The 23,299-nt window shown below is 40.8% G+C and overlaps 1 protein-coding gene and 1 non-coding gene across 5 annotated transcripts in view; both read right to left on the bottom strand.

Annotated features, from left to right (window-relative positions):
* CEP55 (centrosomal protein 55) overlaps positions 1 to 14,610 on the bottom strand; it is a 31,653-nt gene extending 17,043 nt beyond the window's left edge. For 2 of the 4 annotated variants that reach the window (XM_032607263.1, XM_032607264.1), the window contains exons 1-4: positions 14,573 to 14,610; positions 12,611 to 12,805; positions 8,983 to 9,258; positions 6,749 to 6,817 (exon numbers count right to left, since the gene is read on the bottom strand). In XM_032607263.1, the coding sequence (XP_032463154.1) occupies positions 6,749 to 6,817; positions 8,983 to 9,258; positions 12,611 to 12,793 (528 nt within the window). In that variant the 5' untranslated portion in view covers positions 12,794 to 12,805; positions 14,573 to 14,610. Of the gene's footprint in view, positions 1 to 6,748; positions 6,818 to 8,982; positions 9,259 to 12,610; positions 12,806 to 14,162 lie in introns of all 4 variants that reach the window. The other 2 variants (XM_032607261.1, XM_032607265.1) reach the window with 2 other exon arrangements.
* LOC116742092 lies at positions 2,781 to 2,887 on the bottom strand. The gene has a single exon (XR_004346363.1). It is a non-coding gene; the product is annotated as a U6 spliceosomal RNA (small nuclear RNA).
* Positions 14,611 to 23,299: the final 8,689 nt, after the last annotated feature.

Below are 23,299 nucleotides of genomic sequence, written 5' to 3'. Positions count from 1 at the left end.
AAAGGAATCCAAATCGGAAAAGACGAAGTAAAGCTGTCACTCTTTGCAGATGACATGATACTATACATAGAGAATCCTAAAGATGCTACCAGAAAACTACTAGAGCTAATCAATGAATTTGGTAAAGTAGCAGGATACAAAATTAATGCACAGAAATCTATAGCATTCCTATACACTAAGGATGAAAAATCTGAAAGTGAAATCAAGAAAACACTCCCATTTACCATTGCAACAAAAAGAATAAAATATCTAGGAATAAACCTACCTAAGGAGACAAAAGACCTGTTTGCAGAAAACTATAAGACACTGATGAAAGAAATTAAAGATGATACAAATAGATGGAGAGATATACCATGTTCTTGGATTGGAAGAATCAACATTGTGAAAATGACTCTACTACCCAAAGCAATCTACAGATTCAATGCAATCCCTATCAAACTACCACTGGCATTTTTCACAGAACTAGAACAAAAAATTTCACAATTTGTATGGAAACACAAAAGACCGCGAATAGCCAAAGCAATCTTGAGAACAAAAAACGGAGCTCGAGGAATCAGGATTCCTGACTTCAGACTATACTACAAAGCTACAGTAATCAAGACAGTATGGTACTGGCACAAAAATAGAAATATAGATCAATGGAACAGGATAGAAAGCCCAGAGATAAACCCACGCACATATGGTCACCTTATCTTTGATAAAGGAGGCAGGAATGTACAGTGGAGAAAGGACAGCCTCTTCAATAAGTGGTGCTGGGAAAACTGGACAGCTACATGTAAAAGTATGAGATTAGATCACTCCCTAACACCATACACAAAAATAAGCTCAAAATGGATTAAAGACCTAAATGTAAGGCCAGAAACTATCAAACTCTTAGAGGAAAACATAGGTAGGACACTCTATGACATAAATCACAGCAAGGTCCTTTTTGATCCACCTCCTAGAGAAATGGAAATGAAAACAAAAATAAACAAGTGGGACCTAATGAAAGTTAAAAGCTTTTGTGCAGCAAAGGAAACCATAATCAAGACCAAAAGACAACCCTCAGAGTGGGAGAAAATATTTGCAAATGAAGCAACTGACAAAGGATTAATCTCCAAAATTTATAAGCAGCTCATGCAGCTTAATAACAAAAAAGCAAACAACCCAATCCAAAAATGGGCAGAAGACCTAAATAGACATTTCTCCAAAGAAGATTTACAGACTGCCAACAAACACATAAAAGAATGCTCAACATCACTAATCATTAGAGAAATGCAAATCAAAACTACAATGAGATATCATCTCACACCAGTCAGAATGGCCATCATCAAAAAATCTAGAAACAATAAATGCTGGAGAGGGTGTGGAGAAAGGGAACCCTCTTACACTGTTGGTGGGAATGTAAATTGATACAGCCACTATGGAGAACAGTATGGAGGTTCCTTAAAAAACTACAAATAGAACCACCATATGACCCAGCAATCCCACTACTGGGCACATACCCTGAGAAAACCATAATTCAAAAAGAGTCATGTACCAAAATGTTCATTGCAGCTCTATTTACAATAGCGCACAGATGGAAACAACCTAAGTGTCCATCATCAGATGAATGGATAAAGAAGATGTGACACATATATACAATGGAATATTACTCAGCCATAAAAAGAAACGAAATTGAGCTATTTGTAATGAGGTGGATAGACCTAGAGTCTGTCATACAGAGTGAAATAAGTCAGAAAGAGAAAGACAAATACCGTATGCTAACACATATATATGGAATATAAGGGGGAAAAAAATGTCATGAAAAACCTAGGGGTGAAACAGGAATAAAGACACAGACTTACTAGAGAATGGACTTGAGGCTATGGGGAGGGGGAAGGGTAAACTGTGACAAAGCAAGAGAGAGGTACGGACATATATACACTACCAAACGTAAGGTAGATAGCTAGTGGGAAGCAGCCGCATAGCACAGGGAGATCAGCTCGGTGCTTTGTGACCGCCTTGAGGGGTGGGATAGGGAGGGTGGGAGGGAGGGAGACGCAAGCGGGAAGAGACATGGGAACATATGTATATATATAACTGATTCATTTTGTTGTGAAGCTGAAACTAACATACCATTGTAAAGCAATTATACTCCAATAAAGATGTTAAAATGAAAAAAAAAAAAAAGATACAGGCAGTTGAGCTCTATGTCCAAAAAGATCTCTATATAGGGAAACTCTAAGTCTAGAGAGTTCCTCCAACCTTTGCTAGGCTGCTTCCACAAGTATCCTACAAACTCATGAGCAAAGCTTCCAGGTATGGGGCTTAAAGGATTTTCAGTGTCTGTTCTCTATAAAATTAGGAAATGGATTAGGAAGACAGAGGCAGCCTCTGGAATCAATGACTTAGTCCAGGGCCCTCCCCACAGCCACTCTTCTCTCTGCACCCGTCAGGCAGTTGTAACATTAGTTTTCCTCATATAGCTGAAGAGTTCATTTATCAAGCAGAGATACTGTAGAGCCACTCTGTTTTATACACTCAAATTTAATTTATAAGAGATGTAGCATTGTACCACTCAAAAAGCATGCATATATCCTAATACTTATAAATCATTGTTAGATGCTAAAGATACCTAACTTTATACCGAATTTAAAATATGTCCGTATTTAAGCAATATTTTAATATAAATAATTTAAGTCAATGTTGGATGGTCATGAAAATTTTCTTCTTTTAAATGAATCTGTCTATACATTACTTAAGTAGGAGAAACAAAACTATATTGGTTTAAGATATGAGAGACAATATTCTTTTTTTTTTAAAATATGGACTGCTTCACGAATTTGCATGTCATCTTTGCACAGGGGCCGTGCTAATCTTCTCTGTATCGTTCCAATTTCAGTATACGTGCTGCCAAAGCGAGCACGAGAGAGACAATATTCTAAAGGGCCACGTGATGGCGATGTTACTTCAATAAAGTAGTAAACACTTCCTTACTTCTGACCTCACTGACTCTTTGCATCTACTCTTTCATTTCTTTATAGAATCAATAATAAATGGATTTGATAGCTATCAGTGAATGCTGACATTATGAGTTTTGTATCCTTAGAGTCCTCCTCGCATTAGTTATCTCTTCCAGCTTTGTGTCATCTACACATTTGTTAGACATGCATTTACCATTTCCATCCAAGTTATCAGTAAAAATACAGAACAGGAGTGGGCAAAAGTGAAGCTGTATGGAATGCTACTAAAGCTCTTCCTCCTGCTTTGGCAGGGATCCATTAAATATTCTTTGGGCAAAAACTCTAATATAGATTGAAATGTGAGCCTGTATTGGAGGAAGAAAAAATGTGCATCAATTGACAAAACCGGAATATGGATGGTAGATTACATACAAGTATTGTGTCCATGTTAAATTTATTAAAGTTGCTATCCGTACTGGAGTCATGTAAGAGAGTATCCTCAAAAAAAAAAAAGAGTATCCTCATTCTTAGGAAAATACATTAAAGTATATAGGCTTAAAGGGCTGTAGATATATGCAACTATTTTATGGTTCAGAAAAAAATACTGGACTTCCCTCGTGGTGCAGCAGTTAAGAATCCACCTGCCAATGCAGGGGACACGGGTTTGAGCCCTGGTCTGGGAAGATTCCACATGCCATGGAGCAACTAAGCCCATGTGCCACAACTACTGAGCCTGTGCTCTAGAGCCCTCGAACCACAACTACTGAGCCCGTGTGCCACAACTACTGAAGCCCATGTGCCTAGAGCCCGTGCTCCACAGCAGGAGAAGCCACCGCAGTGAGAAACCGTGCACCACATCAAAGAGTAGCCCCCACTCTCCGCAACTAGAGAAAAGCCCACGCATAGCAACGAGGACCCAATGCAGCCAAATTAAAAAAAAAAAAAAATTATATCTGTGTGTGTGTGGATGGGGGTGGGGATTGAAAGAGAAAATATCAAATGGGGTAAAATGTTAACAATAGTTCAATTTTTTAAAAATTTATTTTATATATTTATTTTTGCCTGCGTTGGGTCTATGTTGCTGCACACGGGCTTTCTCCAATTGCGGCGAGCGGGGGCTACTCTTCACTGCAGTGCGCGGGCCTCTCATTTCAGTGCCTTCTCTTGTTGCCGAGCACGGGCTCTAGGCGCGTGGGCTTCAGTAATTGCCGCACATGGGCTCAGCAGTTGTGGCTCACGGGCTCCAGAGAGCAGGCTCAGTAGCTGTGGTGCACAGGCTTAGCTGCTCCACGGCATGTGGGAATCTTCCCGGACCAGGGATTGAACCCGTGTCCCCTGCATTAGCAGGTGGATTCTTAACCACTTCGCCACCAGGGGAGTCCCAAAAATAGTTCAATTTTGGTAAAGAGTATGTGGGGTTCTATGTACCATTTTCCATTCTTGTAACTTTTCTGTAAATTTGAATTTTTTCCAAATAAAAAATTTTAAATAATTATTATTTATCTTCCATAATTCTATGTTTAAAAATCAGATTTTCCGGGCTTCCCTGGTGACGCAGTGGTTGAGAGTCTGCCTGCCGATGCAGGGGACACGGGTTCGTGCCCCGGTCTGGGAAGATCCCACATGCCGCGGCGCGGCTGGGCCTGTGAGCCATGGCCGCTGATCCTGCGCGTCTGGAGCCTGTGTTCCACAACAAGAGAGGCCACGACAGTGAAAGGCCCGCGCACCGCGATGAAGAGTGGCCCCCACTCGCCGCAACTAGAGAAAGCCCTCGAACAGAAACGAAGACTCAATGCAACCAAAAATAAAGCAGCTTTCATTTTAAAAAAATCAGATTTTCCTTTTTTTTTTTTGGCCTCACTGCACAGCTTTTGGGATCTTAGCTCTCCAACCAGGGATTGAACCTGTGTCCCCTGCAGTGGAAGCTGACAGTCCTAACCACTGGACCACCAGGGAATTCCCTAAAAATCAGATTTTTAAAATCAAGAGCAAGAAATGCCTATTAAAACTGACTTTTAGGGCTTCCCTGGTGGCGCAGTAGTTGAGAGTCCGCCTGCCGATGCAGGGGACAAGGGTTCGTGCCCCGGTCCAGGAAGATCCCACATGCCACGGAGCGGCTGGGCCCGTGAGCCATGGCCGCTGAGCCTGCGTGTCTGGAGTCTGTGGTCCACAACCGGAGAGGCCACAACAGTGAGAGGCCCGCGTACCGCCAAAAAAAACGGATTTTTAGCTATTCGGTGTCAAAGTTACTGACACTGAAGAATGTTTACAGCATTAACTCCGTGTAATTATTTCAAAATATCAGCCAGACCTAAATGGTAGCTGAGGAATGATACAGCTCGGCCTTAAGATTATTTTAGCATAACAAATACTGATTCTTAAAATAGGTGAGCAAACTTCTAAAGGAAGTTTTGTGGGAGCTTTGCAGAGGGTGTAGGATTAGCATTGCTGAGCTCCCCAAAACCAATGCTGTGACACTGCAGACTCTAAAGAGTGAGATTTCTCTCTCCCTGCTCCTAAACCCTCCAACTATAATTCTCCTCCTGCTCTAAGAGATCTGCTGAGACTCCAAAGGGGTAACCAGAGTTAAACCACCTCCTGCTCCCCAAATGTAATTTAATGGTTCTTAAAGGGTGGTCTTCAGACCACTAACAGTAGCAGCAGCACCTGAAGCTTACTGGAAATGGAGAATCTCAGGTTCTACCCCAGACCAATCGTCATTACACAAAAATAACTTTAGTTGCTCTTTGAAGCAGTTAGCACTGAGAAGCCTAAAAATTACCCGAGTGTAAGAAAACAGCATCTATTTTCAGGTACTTTGCTAAACGAGACACTAGTGAAATTCAAGAAACTTCGCAAGATTCCCTTTAGTCATTCTTTCCAATTTTGTAGATGCTGGGGATAGTATATGACATACAAAAAACTTATTTTGATAGTATTTTAAGAATTATGTTTCTTCTGTATTTCTGTTACCTCTAGGTAAATTACTTTGATAAGGGTATGTGGTACCCAGTTATACAGACACTCAACAGATTTAAATTCTTCTTTTGAAGATTAAATAGACCTCAAGGTACACCTGCTAGATAAGATAAAACAGGAATCTTAAGAGCATACCTAGATCAGGATAGACAGGATAGTAATATTTCTGGAATCACAATATCTACCTACTGACCCAATAATTAAATCAAGAATTTCATACTTTGCATATCTAATCTTAAAACTTGAAAAAGTACAATGTGAATAGTAGTCCTGTGTCCCCAATTTATTTAATTTCCAATGAAACTCACCAATCCATTTAAGACATAAGTTTGTAATACAGCTTTACCATATATCTAAAATAACCTCATATCAAATTCTAGGAAAAAGAAACATTGAATACACAAAGAATGTGTTTCCTTTTCAAACTATGAAAGCAAACCCTGGTTCCAAGGGAATAATTTCAAACTAAAGAGTACATTTTGCATGGATAAACAAAAAGAAAAAAAAAACCTACAAGTTAAATTACATTATAATAATAAAATAGTTGAGCAAATTAGATTTAGGTGAAGAAGGGATACTGTTGAGGTATTTGGTAAAAATGGGTGATTTCTAGGGCTTTCTATCCTAAAGAGTCCATACTTAGAGGAACTAGCCCTCTTGAATGCCTGGAAAGAGACTTAAAGGTAGTAGTAACCTAGAGAGATGATCTCAAACCATTCATTTCTCCATGTCCTCAAAAGATTTTTTTCAAACCAGAGCATTACTGCTGTCAATTTCCATGAAATTTGATAATAAATGAAGTAGTCCTCTTTAGTCATAACTTAATAAAAGAAAAATGAACTTACATCTTTCAGCTGTATTTCCATTTCATGAATATTACTCATTGATGAATTGAAGCAACTTGTAGCCACAGTCTACAAGTAAATCAATATTAGTTAACATCATAAATTTAACAACAGAAGTTTCCTCATTATATTTAGTTTCATAATAATACAGTATACTTCACAGGGGCATCCCGAAATCCAGATCTGGTATATGCCAGGTGATAGGTAGCAGAGAAGAATTTAGATGTCCTGGAAGCTTTCTAAGCAGATTGGAAACCCTGAGATTTCATACCTAATTTGACCTCTGAGGTCACCTGGACCCCAGTATAGCCCTCAGTGCATATGAACAGCCCACTGATTTTCACCAGAAGGAGACAAAACAGCTGGGCTATTTAAATGAAATCTGGAAAATATTAAATTGGCAAATAAAAGACAAAAGTTGTTTTCTAGAATTATATTTGTATTAGCAATAGTATTAATTAGTATTCATTCATATAGAACTCAAAACATAATCTGTCCCCTCTTTTTTCTTCATTTTCTCATAAAGGAAAAAAAAAGAGGGGAAGTAGGTGGTAAGGTACCCAGGCTAGTCAACAAAACTCATAAAAAGCTGTATTTCAGTTTTTTAACAGCTATAAGGAAAGAGATGTATATGAAGGATGGCAAAGAAGCTCAAAATATTTTTTTCTCCAAAGATGCTCTAGCCACCCTAGTATGTAGCCCTTTCTCCCTCTCAATTTAGTCCTTTAGGTAGAAACTATGATATAGTTCATCAAATCCCTTTCCTTTCTCCCTGGGCACATTGTGGACTACATTTCCCAGACTTCCCTGTGGTTAGTGAGGTCATGAGACTGAATTCTGTCCAATGGAACGTGAGCAAAAGTGAGATATGCCATTCCCAGGCCTAGACCTCACACGCTCCCCCAATTCTCCACATGCTGTCTAGCCCACAGCTGTGTATAGCGGATCTGGTGGAGGACTGCACCCTGAGGGATGGGGGAGCCACTAGAAGGAAGGAACGTGGATCTCTGAATGCCTATGTGGAGCAAAGCCTCCTCCACTCCAACCTGCACTAGGCTGTGACATGAGGGAAAAATAATCATTTTTCATATAAGACTCTGAGATCTGGAGGTCGGTTGTTAGGCAATTAGACATGCTGACTAATACAGAAATGAGTAGTGGGTATTCAACAATTATTATAAGAATACATTTTAAAAATTATCATTTCTACCAAGATTAACATTTCCACCTTCAAAAGAAACTAATTCTTGAGCTTTAAGTAAAGGTTTAGTCAACCACGTAGGACCTGACTATAATGTTTCATGAGTTTCAGTTCTATGGAAATTCTCTAGAAAAGCTCATCTGTAGAAACACTCAATTGCCCATCTATGAGAGTACACATAAATTATAGGTGCTCTAAAGGGGAGATAAAGTAGAAAGACCCTTAACATCGTTGACATATTGTATCTGAAAGCCGTAGATTTTCTTCTGTAGGTGGTATTAATAGTTGTAGTATTAGTATTATTCAAATGTCCAAATTTCCAAAAGAATCAAAGGTCTGATCAATAAGAAACCACTTATTTAGCACTTACTACATGCCAGGCACTCTGCTAGGCTATTTACATATATTGTAACATTTAATCTCCAGTATTCTTACCCTGATTTTACTGATGTGGAAATTGAGGTTTAGGAGAGGGGTCTGGTGAATTCTAGCATTGTCTCCAAGGCTAGAGAGGTTAAGGAATTTGTTCAGAGTCACACAGCTAGCAAGTGGAAGAACAAAGATCTGAACTCGGATCTGCCTACCCACAAATCCTTGCTCTTTTTGCTACACTAGTGATGCTAAAACAAAAGAGAGAGAGAAAAAGCATGTACAGTTAGGAAAAAAGCATACTTGATATTTTAACTGGGTATCTCAAATAAGAAAAACAACCAAAAAATGAAGCCTATTGTTTTCACAATACAAACTATAGAAAAAAGAACTCAACAAAATCTTCCTGGCTGTTGTAGATACACAGCGGATTCAGTATTCTGAATACTCCCTTGCATAACACAATGGTGTGGGGAGTGGAGGGAGCCATATTACCTATTTTTGCTTACGGAGAAGTACCAGGCTATAAAAAAAAAAAGGAACCTGTTAGTATACTATACTGTTTCACCATTTGCCAAGCATGTTTTAACAAACTCATTCTCCATAAGAATTACAAACTGTATCAGAAAAGATTTTAAAAATCTGGGTTTAAAGATATTAGTACCTGTGATAAACGAAGTGTATCAGCTTTGCCTTCAAATTCAGCAAGTCTTGCAGTTGTAGCAGACAACTGTTTTTTTAATGCATCTGTCTCTTCAGACAAGGATTTCAACAGCTGTTCCCTCCTTTCACCTTCCTTTGTTTTCTCTTCCAGCTGTTCAAGCAATGCAGTAGTGCTGTGTTTGGCTTTCAGCTCGTCTCTGAGTTGCTGTATTTCTTTGTCCTTCTCTGTGAGGCGATAAGCATTCTTCTCTCTCTCAGCTTCAAGGACTCGAATTTTCTAGATATAAACCAAGAAGAATCTTAGAAAAACGCCAGGTCAAACACAAAAATAAACAGTATATTACAACAAGCGTTTGTGAAGTGTTTATTATATATCAAGTCAGCATTATACCAGATACAGGGCAAAAAAGAAGATGAAGCCTGGGAGGGGAGTCTGGGAGAGAATGGATACATGTATATGCATGGCTGAGTTGCTTTGCTGTGCACCTGAAACTATCACAGTATTGTTAATCAGCTATACTCCAATATAACATAAAAAGTTAAAAAAAAAAGATGAAGCCAAGGTCTTACGCTCAGAGAAATCAGAGAGGTAAGCCAATATATTAATGCAATATGGTAAGTGCTGTGGTTAAGATATACAGAAAATGAATGGGACATGGACACAGAAAGGAGAGATCAACTCTGTCAACAGTGGTTAGAGAAAGCTGAAGAAAAGCTGGCTCTCACCTGAGTATCTGCTAGTCATTCCCCCATCATGCCAGATCTAATAATCTTAAAGGCTAAAAGTGAGTCACACAAAGAGATACATGCTCACTGATGAACTTGAAGCAACAGAATTTAAAAATAACAAAATGTTCTACCTGGATAAAAGTGCATTCATAAACTTGCTTTTTGTTAATAAATGATTTGGTGTCAAATCTAGAAGGTGATCTTCAAAGGAGTGTTCAACATTTTCAAGGATTTGAAAGATAAAGAAGACATGTTTGCTAAACTCCTGCTGGCATAAGGGAGAACGCATCAATAGAGAGATGATAGAAAAAGTTAGCAGAATGGCTTTACATGCTAACAAAGGAAAAACAACATAAAACTAAAAACTTGCATTTGAGGGTGGGGGAGAGAAGCAGTTGTTCAAATAAAGATGGGGAAATTGGGCTTCCCTGGTGGCGCAGTGGTTGAGAGTCCGCCTGCTGATGGAGGGGACACGGGTTCGTGCCCCGGTCCGGGAAGATGCCACATGCCGCGGAGCGGCTGGGCCCGTGAGCCATGGCCGCTGAGCCTGCGCGTCCGGAGCCTGTGCTCCGCAACGGGAGAGGCCACAACAGTGAGAGGCCCGCGTACAGCAAAAAAAAAAAGATGGGGAAATTGAGTGGGACAGTTGTATGAAAACGATGAGGGAATTTTCAGTTGCCTACAAGCTTAAGACAAGACAGTAGTATGATACAGTTATCAAAAAACTGAATTCAATTTTTTTTTTTTTTTTTAAACATCTTTATTGGGGTATAATTGCTTTACAATGGTGTGTTAGTTTCTGCTTTACAACAAAGTGAATCAGCTATACATATACATATGTTCCCATATGTCTTCCCTCTTGCGTCTCCCTCCCTCCCACTCTCCCCATCCCACCCTTCCAGGCTGTCACAAAGCACCGAGCTAATATCCCTGTGCCTTGCGGCTGCTTCCCCCCCAGCTATCTACCTTACTACGTTTGTTAGTGTGTATATGTCCATGACTCTCTCTCGCCCTGTCAAAACTCACCCTTCCCCCTCCCCATATCCTTAAGTCCGTTCTCCAGTAGGTCTGCGTCTTTATTCCTATCTTACCCCTAGGTTCTTCATGACATTTTTTTCCCTTAAATTCCATATATATGTGTTAGCATACGGTATTTGTCTTTGTCTTTCTGACTTACTTCACTCTGTATGACAGATTCTAGGTCTATCCATCTCATTACAAATAGCTCAATTTCATTTCTTTTTAAGGCTGAGTAATATTCCATTGTGTATATGTGCCACATCTTCTTTATCCATTCATCCGATGATGGGCGCTTAGGTTGTTTCCATGTCCTGGCTATTGTAAATAGAGCTGCAATGAACATTTTGGTACATGACTCTCTTTGAATTTTGGTTTTCTCAGGGTATATGCCAAGTAGTGGGATTGCTGGGTCATATGGTAATTCTATTTGTAGTTTTTTAAGGAACCTCCATACTGTTCTCCACAGTGGCTGAACCAATTCACATTCCCACCAGCAGTGCAAGAGTGTCCCCTTTTCTCCACACCCTCTCCAGCATTTATTGTTTCTTGATTTTTTGATGATGGCCATTCTGACTGGTGTGAGATGATATCTCATTGTAGTTTTGATTTGCATTTCTCTAATGATTAATGATGTTGAGCATTCTTTCATGTGTTTGCAATTTTTTTTTTTTTTTTTGGCGGTACGCGGGCCTCTCACTGTTGTGGCCTCTCCCGTTGCGGAGCACAGGCTCCGGATGCACAGGCTCCGAGGCCATGGCTCAAGGGCCCAGCTGCTCTGCGACATGTGGGATCTTCCCGGACCGGGGCACGAACCCGTGTCCCCTCCATCGGCAGGCGGACTCTCAACCACTGTGCCACCATGGAAGCCCAAACCGAATTCAATTTTAAGCTTTCATAGAGTATATCATCCAGATTACGGGAAATAATAGTACTGCTTCAACCTGTGTTTGCCACTGTATGCAATACTAGGTACATAATTCAAGAGGGACATGAACACACCACAGAGTGTTCAGGAAAGTGACCAGGAGGAGAAAAAGCCAGTAAAGCTGAAGAATATGGGGCTGGTCTACAGAAAAGTAAGAGGAAGCAAGATTTCCTTGGATATCTGAAAAATTGTCAATTGGATAAAAAAAAAAAATAGACTTGTTCTGTGTAGCTTTAATTGACATAACTAGAACAAACAGGTAGAAGTTACAGGAAGTTAATTTCAATTGATTATAAAGGGGTTTTGATAGCCAGTACTCGTCAGAAGTGGAATGAACTGGAAAGAGATCTCCCAGGAAAGCTATTAGATTCCTTCACCAGATTACAAAATAATCTTTATGTCTAAGAATTGGTGATATGTGTTAAAAAAAAAGTGTTAAAATATGTTAACACATATTATGTATTAAAAAATAATAATAAATATGTGTTAATAAATCATTTGGTTTTATGATGTGCCTATAAAGTAAAATTTAAAGAAATCCAATGATATTATTTAGTACAGATCATTTATTTTCTATGAACAATAAAAGTACTTTTGCAAAATAAATTACAATCAAATTAACGATTAAATTTTAAATCCTTCCAGTTCTAGCAAATTCCTAACTGCTTTACAGACTATATCATACCAAATTGCAAATTAGGGAAATATAGTTTAACAGAACACAAAATGCTAATATCTGTAATGATTTTACCTTAAAAAAGACTGTAAACAAAGATTACTTGTAAAGCAGCCAATATACATGATTAAATGGGTTTTTAAACATTCACATTAAAAGCTAAATCCCAAAGTTGACATTAGATTTGTTTTTTACATTTAGTGAACATAAAAACTACATTATATCATTATACTTTCTCATCTACTACAGCAAAGCTTACTACAGTTTAAAGGGTCTTACCTCCAAAAGTCTGTGTCTGTCTTTATCATTCAGCTTTCCTTTTCCGCTTGCCATTTCATCCACCGATGTTTTTAAGGCTGCAGTTTCTCCCCTAAATTTTTCTAACGCAGCTTCTGATTTGGAGTTACTAGGTTTTGGTCCCCATTTACTTTTAATTAAATCTTTGGGACTTCTGGAAGACATCTCTGAAAATGTCTGTAAAAATAAAAATACAGTTATAAGTCTGAGTTTACAAGGTCAAATCTCAGGTTTGAAAAGGTCTAATAACTAATTTGCTAAACAGAAGAACCTTTCTATCTAAATAGAAGTGATATAGCCAAACCAGTAGGGTATGGAACAGGGACTGGGGAAGGCTTCTAGCGTGCTAGTAACACTATATATTTTTAAAGTCTGGGTGGTAGATACATGGGGAGTATTCAATATGTCAACTTGTACTCTTGTGTTTGTGCAGGATTCTGTATGTGTGTCATACTTCAGTAGAAAAATTTCATTAAAAAAAACGGAGGGCTAACCAATTATTAAACCATTAAATGAAGTCTGAAAGAAGTAGATCACAATCAAAGACAAATTTTACCCAAAAATAAAAAGCTAATGACAAATAATGTAATTCTGAATATCTGGACATTGAAACGTCATTACCTGATATAATGGTGCGTATTCTGTTTTATAAGCTAGGCCTAGTTCAGATCTATCTTAATGATAATAGTCAGCTGAGAGAGCACAGTGGGCAGAAGTGAGAAGAAACCAATATGAGGCATTTATAGGAAAAAGAGACAATATTCACAGAATTCAGGAATGACAGGAATTAAGAATAAGGAGTAAGGAGAAGTTTAGCATATTTGCTAATAGTATTAGTTGACATTTAAGAAGCAACGGTATAATATAAACTCTAGGAGCAAAATACATAGCAAAAATTACTGTGTATATAATAAAAGTAGTTTTAATTAGGGAGGTTAAAAAGCATTTTTCCACCTATGGATCCCAAGATAAAATAATGGTAATGTGACTAGGGAATCTAGAGGAATATGATACTATTCATGCATTCAAAAAATACTGGAGAATTTAATTTACCAGACAGCATATTAGGTGCTGGGTATACACTGGCAAAAAAAAGAAAAAAGAAAGAAAGAAATGAAAGAGAGACATGTCCCTTACATAACGGAACTTTCGATCTAGCAGACGCGGCAGGCAGCAACAAGGAAACAAATATAGATTCTCAAGTTGTAAAATACATGTTATCCAGGAAATGAAAAGTACAATGATAAATGATACCAGTAACAGTTGAGGAGACCTACTTAGACACCTCGGTGGAGAAGGTTTTTGTACGGAAGGGACCTTAAGGGTCATCCTGTGTGGACTCAGAGAGCCTGAAAATACCAGAAGTGGGTAAACTGAGTTGAAGAGACCATCCATCACAAGGACAGCCCTGGAGTTTTGCCCATTCTAAGGTGAAAGACTAAGATAACCAGCAAAGGGCACGACGCCTCTATTACAGCCCACGTCGTCTGCAAGTGGAGGCAAATCTTACGAAAACCCTCACAGAAGATCTCACCTGGGAAGACAGGCAAAGAAACACTGCAAAAACGGGCACCTTTTTTCCTCACCCCCACTTTTAAGATGTTTGTAGAACAGACATGGAAGTGCCTGCTAATCCGCAAAAGGCTGTACTAACGAAAGACCTTGGCCAAGTCACTCGAACTCCCAGCGCTCGTCTAAAAGAGGAGGATAATATCCGCCGCAGGGCTGAAAGGAGGGATCGAATCGGCGACCGCCGTGAGGCACCCAGCCAGGGCCAGGAACCAAGTGAGAGCCAGGGAAACGCGACGGGCACCCGGGAGGGCAGAGATTGAGCCCCAGCTAACGCGATCTCCCACTGACCACGCCTCCCTCGCGGTCTCGCCCGGCCCCGGGGCTGCGGGCCCTGGCCGCCCCCGCCACACTCCGCGGTCGGCCCAGTCTCACCCTCCGGCGCGGGAGCCGCTTCCGGGAGTTTGAATCCCGCGGCTGTGGGGTGGGGCACGTCACTGCCGGCAGGGGTGAGGCACGCGCGACGGGATCGCGGCTCTCCGATTGGCTGCGGCCTCCGAGGGGCGGGGCCTGGAACCCGAGGGCCGACGGAGTGCGGGCTGGAGACCCGCAGAGCCGGGGTCGAAGGGTGGGGCTGAGGCCGAGAGGAGGGGCCGAAGGCGGGAAGGGTTTCGCCGAACCCGTTACCGAGTTCTGGGAGTTTCCTCAATGCTTTTCTGAGGTTTCAGACCTCAAGCTCGGTGTTTCTTTGTAAGGAACTGATTTGTGTTTATCTGCTTTGGGGCTGAAGCAAATTACTATGCTGAGCGAGATAACCCCAGTGACTGCGAGCGGGGACCAACCAGATCCGCGTCCTTGAGCATGATTCGCCCTTCTGAGTACCAGTTTCGACCTTTATAAAATGGGAGAATTGGATTCCACAAGGGGGCACAGCCTCCCTGTTTTCCTCTTGGGGTGAGCCTTCCTCCTCCCAAAAATCAGGGTGGAGCAATGGGGAGTGTAGCCTGTGGGAGGATTGATAGGCACGCCCAGATTGGACACTGAGATTATGAGCCCTAGATGAAGCAAGCTAGGCAGGCGTTTGCTCCAGATTGCCCTCCGGCTCGGTGTCTATTGGTTAAATACGGGTCCTGGTTACCCGCTTTGAGGACTTTCTCTTGCTAAAAGCGAGAGGCACAGAAAGCGTTTGGCAGGGCCTGCCCTTCTCAGGTGAGCATAGACTCACCAGAGGCTTAACACAATAAAAAGGATACAGTAGAAAACATCCTAGGAAAGCAGCGTCACACAGGGGTTAAACTCTGGATTAGGAATGACTTTAGCTCCTGACTGCCTCTTACTAGCTGTGTGTTCTTGAATAAGTTATTTAACCTCTCTGAGCCTCAATTTCCTGATCTGTAAAATGATACAAGTAATATCTACCTCATAGGGTGATTATAAGCATTAAATGAGAGAACCCATGTAAAGTGCATAGTGTTTAGTAAATGCTCAACTGATGTTAGCCCTTATTACATAAAAAGCAACAAAAACCCTTTGTTTCTAAATGGATTGGATGAGAAACCATGTAGAGAATTTTAAAGAATAAAAGGAAAGGCAAGAAGATAACGTTTGGTCCTTGCTGCCAAGTAACTCACATTTCTGATGGAAAAGTGAGGAGAACTGGGCTGTTTCCTATCTGTTGTATTAACCTATCAGATGGGATTAGGGTGGGAGGAAGTCAAGGCAAAAGATTAGTGAAGGTGTGAATGCTATTCAATGCCCAGAGTTGAGAGCAAGGGCAAAATTAGTCTCCATAGAAATCTACAGAGATTCTTGGATGAGAGAGAAAGAGAGAGTTCTCTGCTCAGCTTTGAGCCAAATGGGGAGAGAAAAGACAGGAAGTGGGAGGAACGGTGTGAAGAGGGATGGCACCTGGTAGACAGAGGACCTGGTACCTAGGCCTGCTGGGCCAGGCTGCCCAATTACATATCTGCTCCCCAGGTCCCTCTCTTCTGGCAGGAGCTCCCCCTGTGACTGGGGACCCCTGAGGAAAAGGAGTGGGCAGGAGGCTCATTGGCCTGGTGGCTCATTTAATTTTGTAATTGTCATTGTTAGACCCGAAAATCAATGTTTGCTCTTCGCAGGTAGGTGGGGCTAGGCGTGAAGTGTGAGAAGCTAGTAGTTTGCAAAAGGTCTGAAGAGATGATAGTAATTTGATACTGACAGTTCACTAGGAGAAATCCTAGGACAGGGATTCAAAATTCATCTTTATTCATTAACAAAGAGAAATATAATGGCCAAGTAGACTGGATATTTATCTCAATAAATATTAGGTATTTTCTTCCCAGTAGGAAAATCTTGGGAAACCAAAACAGTACCAAAAAGAGGCTGAATGGATTTAGGCTTTATAAAAAGAAATAGTGAGGCTGTTGTAGATGAATGTACTCTTCACCCCTGAAAGGTTATGTCTTCCAAAGGAAAGCTAATGACTACCCAGAGCTTCTCCAGCAGATACATCTGTGCTTTCTTATACAACTTCCTGCAATCATGGAAAGGTTCTTTCTACTCAATCCATTATGGTAGCACTGGCCACATATGGTTGTTGAGTGCTTGAAATGTGGCTACAGTGATTGAGGAACTGAATTTTTAATTTTACTTAATTTAAATTAAAAAACTGATGGTTGATTCAGTTATCAAAAAAACTTTTATGTTTGGAACAACTTAGGTATGTAAGCCTATTTTTTTTCTTCTTTTTGAAGTTTTGGGTTTTTTAATTTTTTGTTTTATATTGGAGTATAATTGATTCACAATGTTGTGCTAGTTTCAGGCGTACAACAAAATGATTTAGCCATACATATTCATACATCCATTCCCTTTCCGATTCTTTTCCTATACAGGTTTATTACGGAGTATTGAGCATAGTTCCCTGTGCTACATAGTACATCCCTGGTGATTATCCACTTTACATATAGTAGTGTACATATGACAGTCCCAACCTCCCAATTCATCCCTCCCCTCCTTCTTACCCCCTTGGCAACCACAAGCCTGCCCTCCAAGTCTGTGGGTCTGTTTCTGTTCTGTAAACAAGTTCACCTCCATTACTTTTTTAGATTCCACATATAAGTGATATCATATGATATTTATCTTTCTTTGTCTGACTTACTTCACTTAGTATGATAATCTCTAGGTCCATCCATGTTGCTACAAATGACATAATTTCATTCTTTTTTATGGCTAAGTAATATTCCATTGTATACATATACCACATCTTCTTTACCCACTCATCTGTTGATGGACATTTAGGTTGCTTCCATTTCTTGGCTACTGTAAACAGTGCTGCAGTGAACATCGGGGTGCAAGCCTACTTTATCAACTGTAAATTTTATGAAAGCTAAATACAGATGAAGTATTTCTGATGAATATTTTGTGTCCCAATTGAGATGTATGAAATACACAGCTGATTTCAATGACTAAGCTTTTTAATATTATTACATGTTGAGACAATAATATTTTAGATATATTAAGTAAAATAAATATATTAAAATCAATCTTACTATTGTTTTTTACTTTCTTTACTGCGACTATTAGAAAATTCAAAATATAAATGCAGCTGCTGTTATGTTTTTATTGAATAGCACTGGTATGCACACAGTAAATGTTCTCTAAATGCAGGCTGAGAAGAAACTGGTAAACTCTTGCCTCCCTCCAATCCACTCCGCAGGGATTTTTTGAAATAATGCAGATCTGATCATCTAACCAAATCCCCATTGTGTCCTCTCAGGCCTAGCAAGCCTAGACTGACCTCCCCAACCTGGTGTCAAAGCCCCACATTAGACACCCTTCATTCCTTGAACCAGGAAGTTTCCTTCCTGCCTCAGGGCCTTTTCACAGGAGGTTCCCCCTGTCTGGAATGCTCTAGCTGTTGCCTCCTTTCCTATCTCCCAGATCTCAGCTCCATCCTCCCTGCCTAAGGGAAGGCTTCCCTGCCTCCTGAGTAAAGGACTTCCTCTCTTTACCACAGATTTCTTCAAAGGCTTCATTCCAGCTATAATTGCACATTGAATCATGAGTGATTCTTTGACTGGTGTCCCTTTCCCTCATTCCACTGTAAATTGCTTGAGGAGTCTGTCTGATTTTGCTCACCCCCATATCCACAGTACCTACCATCACAGGGCTTGAACAAATTAGGTAATTAATAAATATTTGTTCAGGGAATTCCCTGGTGGTCCAGTGGTTGGGACTCGGCGCTTTCACTGCAGGGGGCACGGGTTCAATCCCTGATGGGGGAACTAAGATCCTGCAAGCCACTCAGTGCAGCCAAAAAATAATAATAATTTTTAAAATGATAAATAAATATTTGTTCAATGAATGAATGAATTGATGGGGGTCTCTTCTGCCCTAGACTACTGTGGAGAAACGATTTGTTTACTCTCCTCCTTTTTGTTATCGATATTCCTTAACAGGCACCAAAAGCATCGGTTTACAGCCCAGCTCCTTCTCGGGGTAGACCCACTACTCATTCCTGGGTTAGAGTTCCTCTCCAACCAGGAAGGGCTGCGTTTTAAATCGGTAAATAGGAAGACCCCCTCAATATCTAACTGAGATTATAGCAGCCCTATTAGTGACATATTTGAAAGCCATTTCAGGGGCAGGTTGAGCAGATTTTCTCTAACTGGCTAATGTCATATAGGAGAATTCTCATTAGCCAGTCAGTGATGCTTCCTGACTTGGTTCTCCATTCAAGGTATATCCTATTTGGAAAGGGCAGCTCTCCAGAAATTGACTGCTCTGCCTGTTTTAGCTTCTTTTAAAATTTAATTTTAAGTCTATGGGGTTATTAAAATGTTTCATTTGTATTCAGAGAATTGGTATGCAATTCAGTCATTTTGCTCCCCTGCTGGAAAATGCATCTCTAATAAGTCCCCACTGCCAGCGAGGCCTGGCTTAAGGAGTTGAGAGAAGAGGTTCTAGGGACTTCCCTGGCAGTGGTCCAGTGTTTAGGACTCCACACTTCCACTGCAGGGGGAGATGAGTTCGATCCCTGGTCGGGAAACTAAGATCCCACAAGCTGTGAGGCCTGGCCAAAAAAAAAGAGCGTGGACTCTAGAGGAAGACTGCCTGTGTTCAGATCCCAGCTCCGCTTGCTGTGAGAACTGGGCAAACTACTTAACCAAATTAGGCCTCAGTTTTCTCATCTGTAAAATGGGGATGGTGAAATAGTGCTTACTTCACAGCACAGGGCAGTGGAAGGATTAAATGAGACAAAATAAAATGCTTAGAATAGCATCTGGCATGTAGTAAGCACGTGGTAGATGTTAGTTGCTATTAACAGAGCAGACGAGACTCTCTGAGCTGGGGCCTGCCTGCCTGCCCAGGCTCACTGCTTGACTGTTTACCCTCGCACATGATCTCCCACCCACATCAAATGGCTTGAGGTTCCCATTGCTCACCATGTTTATTCATCTGTGTTTCAGATCTCTCTCTCTCTCTCACACACACATACACACACACACACACACACACACACACACACACATACACACAGACATCAGTCCAACCACTAATTCTCAGTCCAGCTGTCACCTCCTCCAGGAGCCTACCCTGCTTGCCCACCCTGCCCTGTTAACACCTGCTCCTCTAGCATGGTGCTCACTCCATTGTACTGCGATTTCCTGTGAGCTTCTTGCAGAGAGGAAATGTGCCTTATTTGTCTTGTAGTTAGCATCATACCTGGCACCACGTAGACTTTCAGTAAGTGTTTGCTGAATAAATGCGCGTGTAAGTGTTTGCTGAATAAATGCGCGTGAGCCTGAATGAATCAAGATTCTTACAGAAGAATGACTGGGAAACATTTGTTTATCAAACATTTTGATAGGAATTGTTGTTTCCATAAAAGTGAATACCAGGCTTAAGAGGATCCCACTTTTCTCCATTCCATTTTTTCTAGGTTTATTTTAGAAAATATGCTCAAGTAAGTTAACACTTACTTGGAGAAGGTCAGATTCATTCCTGTCTTATATTTAGCTCCTCCAATGGCCTTGAATAATGATAATATAATGATGCCAAATGTTATGAAATATTTTATCCCCTCCTTTCCCCCCCTGTAGACTTAGTCACTGTCAGGCACTTTTTAAAATAATGAAATTTAAATATACTATATATTAAGTTATTTTAAAATAGCGTCCGCCATTATGCAAAACCCTATAATTAAACTACTAAAAAATAGTATTTTAGCTCTAAAAAGCACTTTAGTTATCAACTGAAATAATTCTTAAAGAAGTGTTTCAGCAAAAAGATCTTAACAATGGACCCTCTGTGTGTGCCAATTTGAAAATTGCTGTTAGGTAATATCTAGGATTCTGTGAAACTGGAATTGGAATAAGATATTATGAATCTGTCTTCATTTCTCTTCCACTAAATCCTCTTGGCCACCCCGCTTACTTTGTTCCTCATGTCTAGATTTTTTGCTAAGTCTCTCCTCTTCCTTAAATATTCCTCTGTCTCTATCCCTTTTGCCTCAGTGTAGGTGCAAGGCCACTCACCTAGATCAATGCATGAGTTTACTTGATGAAAAAGGTGAGGATAATGAAAGAGCAGAATGTGTGCTCTCATCTGAGGGCCAGTTGGAAAAGGAGTAGGGCTCAGAAGACATTGGGTTTGAATCTTGGCTCAAGTTTTTAACTCTTCTGAGCCTCAATTTCATCAGCTGTAAAATGAGCCCAGGAGTCCTAGCTCCCAGGAAAGCAGTGGAAAGCAGTGGAAAGCAGTGGATGATAGACATGTGAGACCCGGCATGTGGTCTCCACTAGCTGGGAGCTCCATCAGGTCTGAACTTTGGCTTATTCTTGGCTGAAGCCCCAGCAGCTGACACATGATACTTGTAGACTCTCAAATATTTGTTGAACAAATGGACATATTATTAATGAATAAATGTTTGATCATTCTGTGTGAATTTACTCTTAACTCTCTTACTCTTCCTTGATTTTTCCAGGAGGAAATATTTTTCCTTAAGTGTTTTTCTTACAGTGTTGATTGGAATCTTACACATTTATATCTAAAAACTGATTGTATGAGGAAAACAGGCCCTGTTAGCTTTTTATATTTGAACAAAGCTGAAGGGAGATCTCCCATCCTTTTCTTCTCCTTCCCTGTCTTCAACTATAACACTAGTGAGTGTGTATCCAGGAAAAAAATAAGGACTGTCCAAAGAGAGGCCACCAGGGACTTCCCTGGAGGTCCAGTGGTTAAGACCCCACTCTTCCACTGCAGGGGGCATGGGTTTGATCCCTCGTCGGGGAACTAAGACCCTGCATGCTGCGCCGGTGCAGCCAAAAAAAAAAAAGAAAAAGAAACAGAGGGCACTGGGATGGAGAAACTGAGGGGTTTGCCCCTTCCCAGGCTCACAGGGTATAGAGATAACTCCAGTAGCCACCAGAGACTGACACTGTTACATTCTTGGCACAGGAAGCTGGAGAGCTCAAAGTCCTTGAGACAGATGGTAACCAGGGCTCTGGTTATGACACACCCAGGCTGGTGTATTTGTCTCCAGGGTGTGTGGAGGCTGCAAAGCATGTTGTAAGGGATACATTCCAATAGAGTGTAGCAGGAAAATTCACAACCAAACTACCTGGTTTGGATCCCAGCTCTTCCATTTATTAGCTATAACCTGAACAATTTACCTAATCTTTTTGTGTCTCAGTTTCCTACGCTCATAAAGTGGAGGTTATTATAGGGCCTACATCATAGGGTTGTTGTTAGGACCAATGCAGTTGATAAAAATAAAGCCCTTGAGACAGGAGCAGCCTGCTGAACTGGGCTCCAGGGCTCTGTTGCACCAGAGGTGGCAGGAGGAGTGTAAGGCTGGATGGTGCAGGGGCTGGTTGTGATGGTGTGTGAGCATACATGCATTATGTTTGTGTGCAGCTCTGCAGTCTCTGAAGAACAAGTTCATGTTCCCACCACTGAATCTTCTCCACCCAACTCCCAACACACACACACACACACACACACACACACACACACACACACACGTGCACGCACATACGCTCTACAGACAGGTTGGTGTAAAGTCAGTCTGACTGGCAGCCTCTGAGCACCTCCTCCCTTCTCCAAACACCAGCCACCTTACTTCTGCCACTGTCTCCCACTGGGCTCAGGTCTTAAAGCTCCTCCTTCCCTCTTACTATCCAGGGAAACACAGCTCCTGGCTCTCCCTGGAATCTGAGCCTCAATGCTCATGACCTTGCTCCGCAGCATTTCCTGGTGTCAGGAGAGAAGCTCTGAGGCTAGGCCACGCCCCTTGGCCACCAACTTTTCTACCCCTTAACTTTAAGTTACTACTTTCCAAGTATCCTAACCTCCTTCTCCTCAAATATTTATTTCTGAAGATGAGGATAATACTGTTTCCTTCCAGGGCTTCCCTGGTGGTCCAGAGGCTAAGGCTCCACGCTCCCAATGCAGGGGGCCCAGGTTCAGTCAGGGAACTAGATCCCACATGCCCCAACTAAGAGTTCGCATGCCGCAACTAAAGATCCCGTGTGCCGCAACTAAGAAAAGACGCTGCATGCCACAACTAAAGATTCCACATGCTGCGACTAAAAGGTCCTGCATGCCGCAACTAAGACTCGGCGCAACCAAATAAATAAATAAATAAATAAATAAATAAAATAGTGTTTCCTTCCACTGCAAAGCCATTGCAAGCTTGTTAGGAGGAGGACTGGTCCTCTTACTAGGTTCTACTTTTACTGGTTAGCTCATTCTCTCCTGCCTGTGTTTATTCAAAGTTATATAAATCAGTGCCAAATAGAAGACTCCAAGAAATGCTAGGAATTGGAAAGTTAATCTGTTTCAGGGCTTACTTAACAATTTAACAGAATCCTGCTTTTGGATATATTACATCAAACATACTCAAAGATACCTTATGCTGCATTAAAAAATATATATATATATTGCTGTAAAAACCTTGAAAGAATTTTTAATAATTACATTGTTGAAAATTTGGGGTTATGATTAATGAACTTATGATAGGTTGTGATTTCTTGGTGGTTATTTTGCATCCTCAGAAATTCTTTTATAGTGTGAAAATCTAACTACAAGTTCTTTTCAACAGAGATGAAAATTTTATGAATACTAAAAACTTACCAATTAATGAAACAGGCATTTTGTTTTGCCCATACACTTTTTTAA

Source organism: Phocoena sinus, chromosome 16, assembly GCF_008692025.1.
Source record: "Phocoena sinus isolate mPhoSin1 chromosome 16, mPhoSin1.pri, whole genome shotgun sequence".
Lineage (NCBI taxonomy): Eukaryota > Metazoa > Chordata > Mammalia > Artiodactyla > Phocoenidae > Phocoena > Phocoena sinus.
Note: the sequence above shows the minus strand (reverse complement) of the source record. Positions and strands in the feature narration are given on the sequence as shown.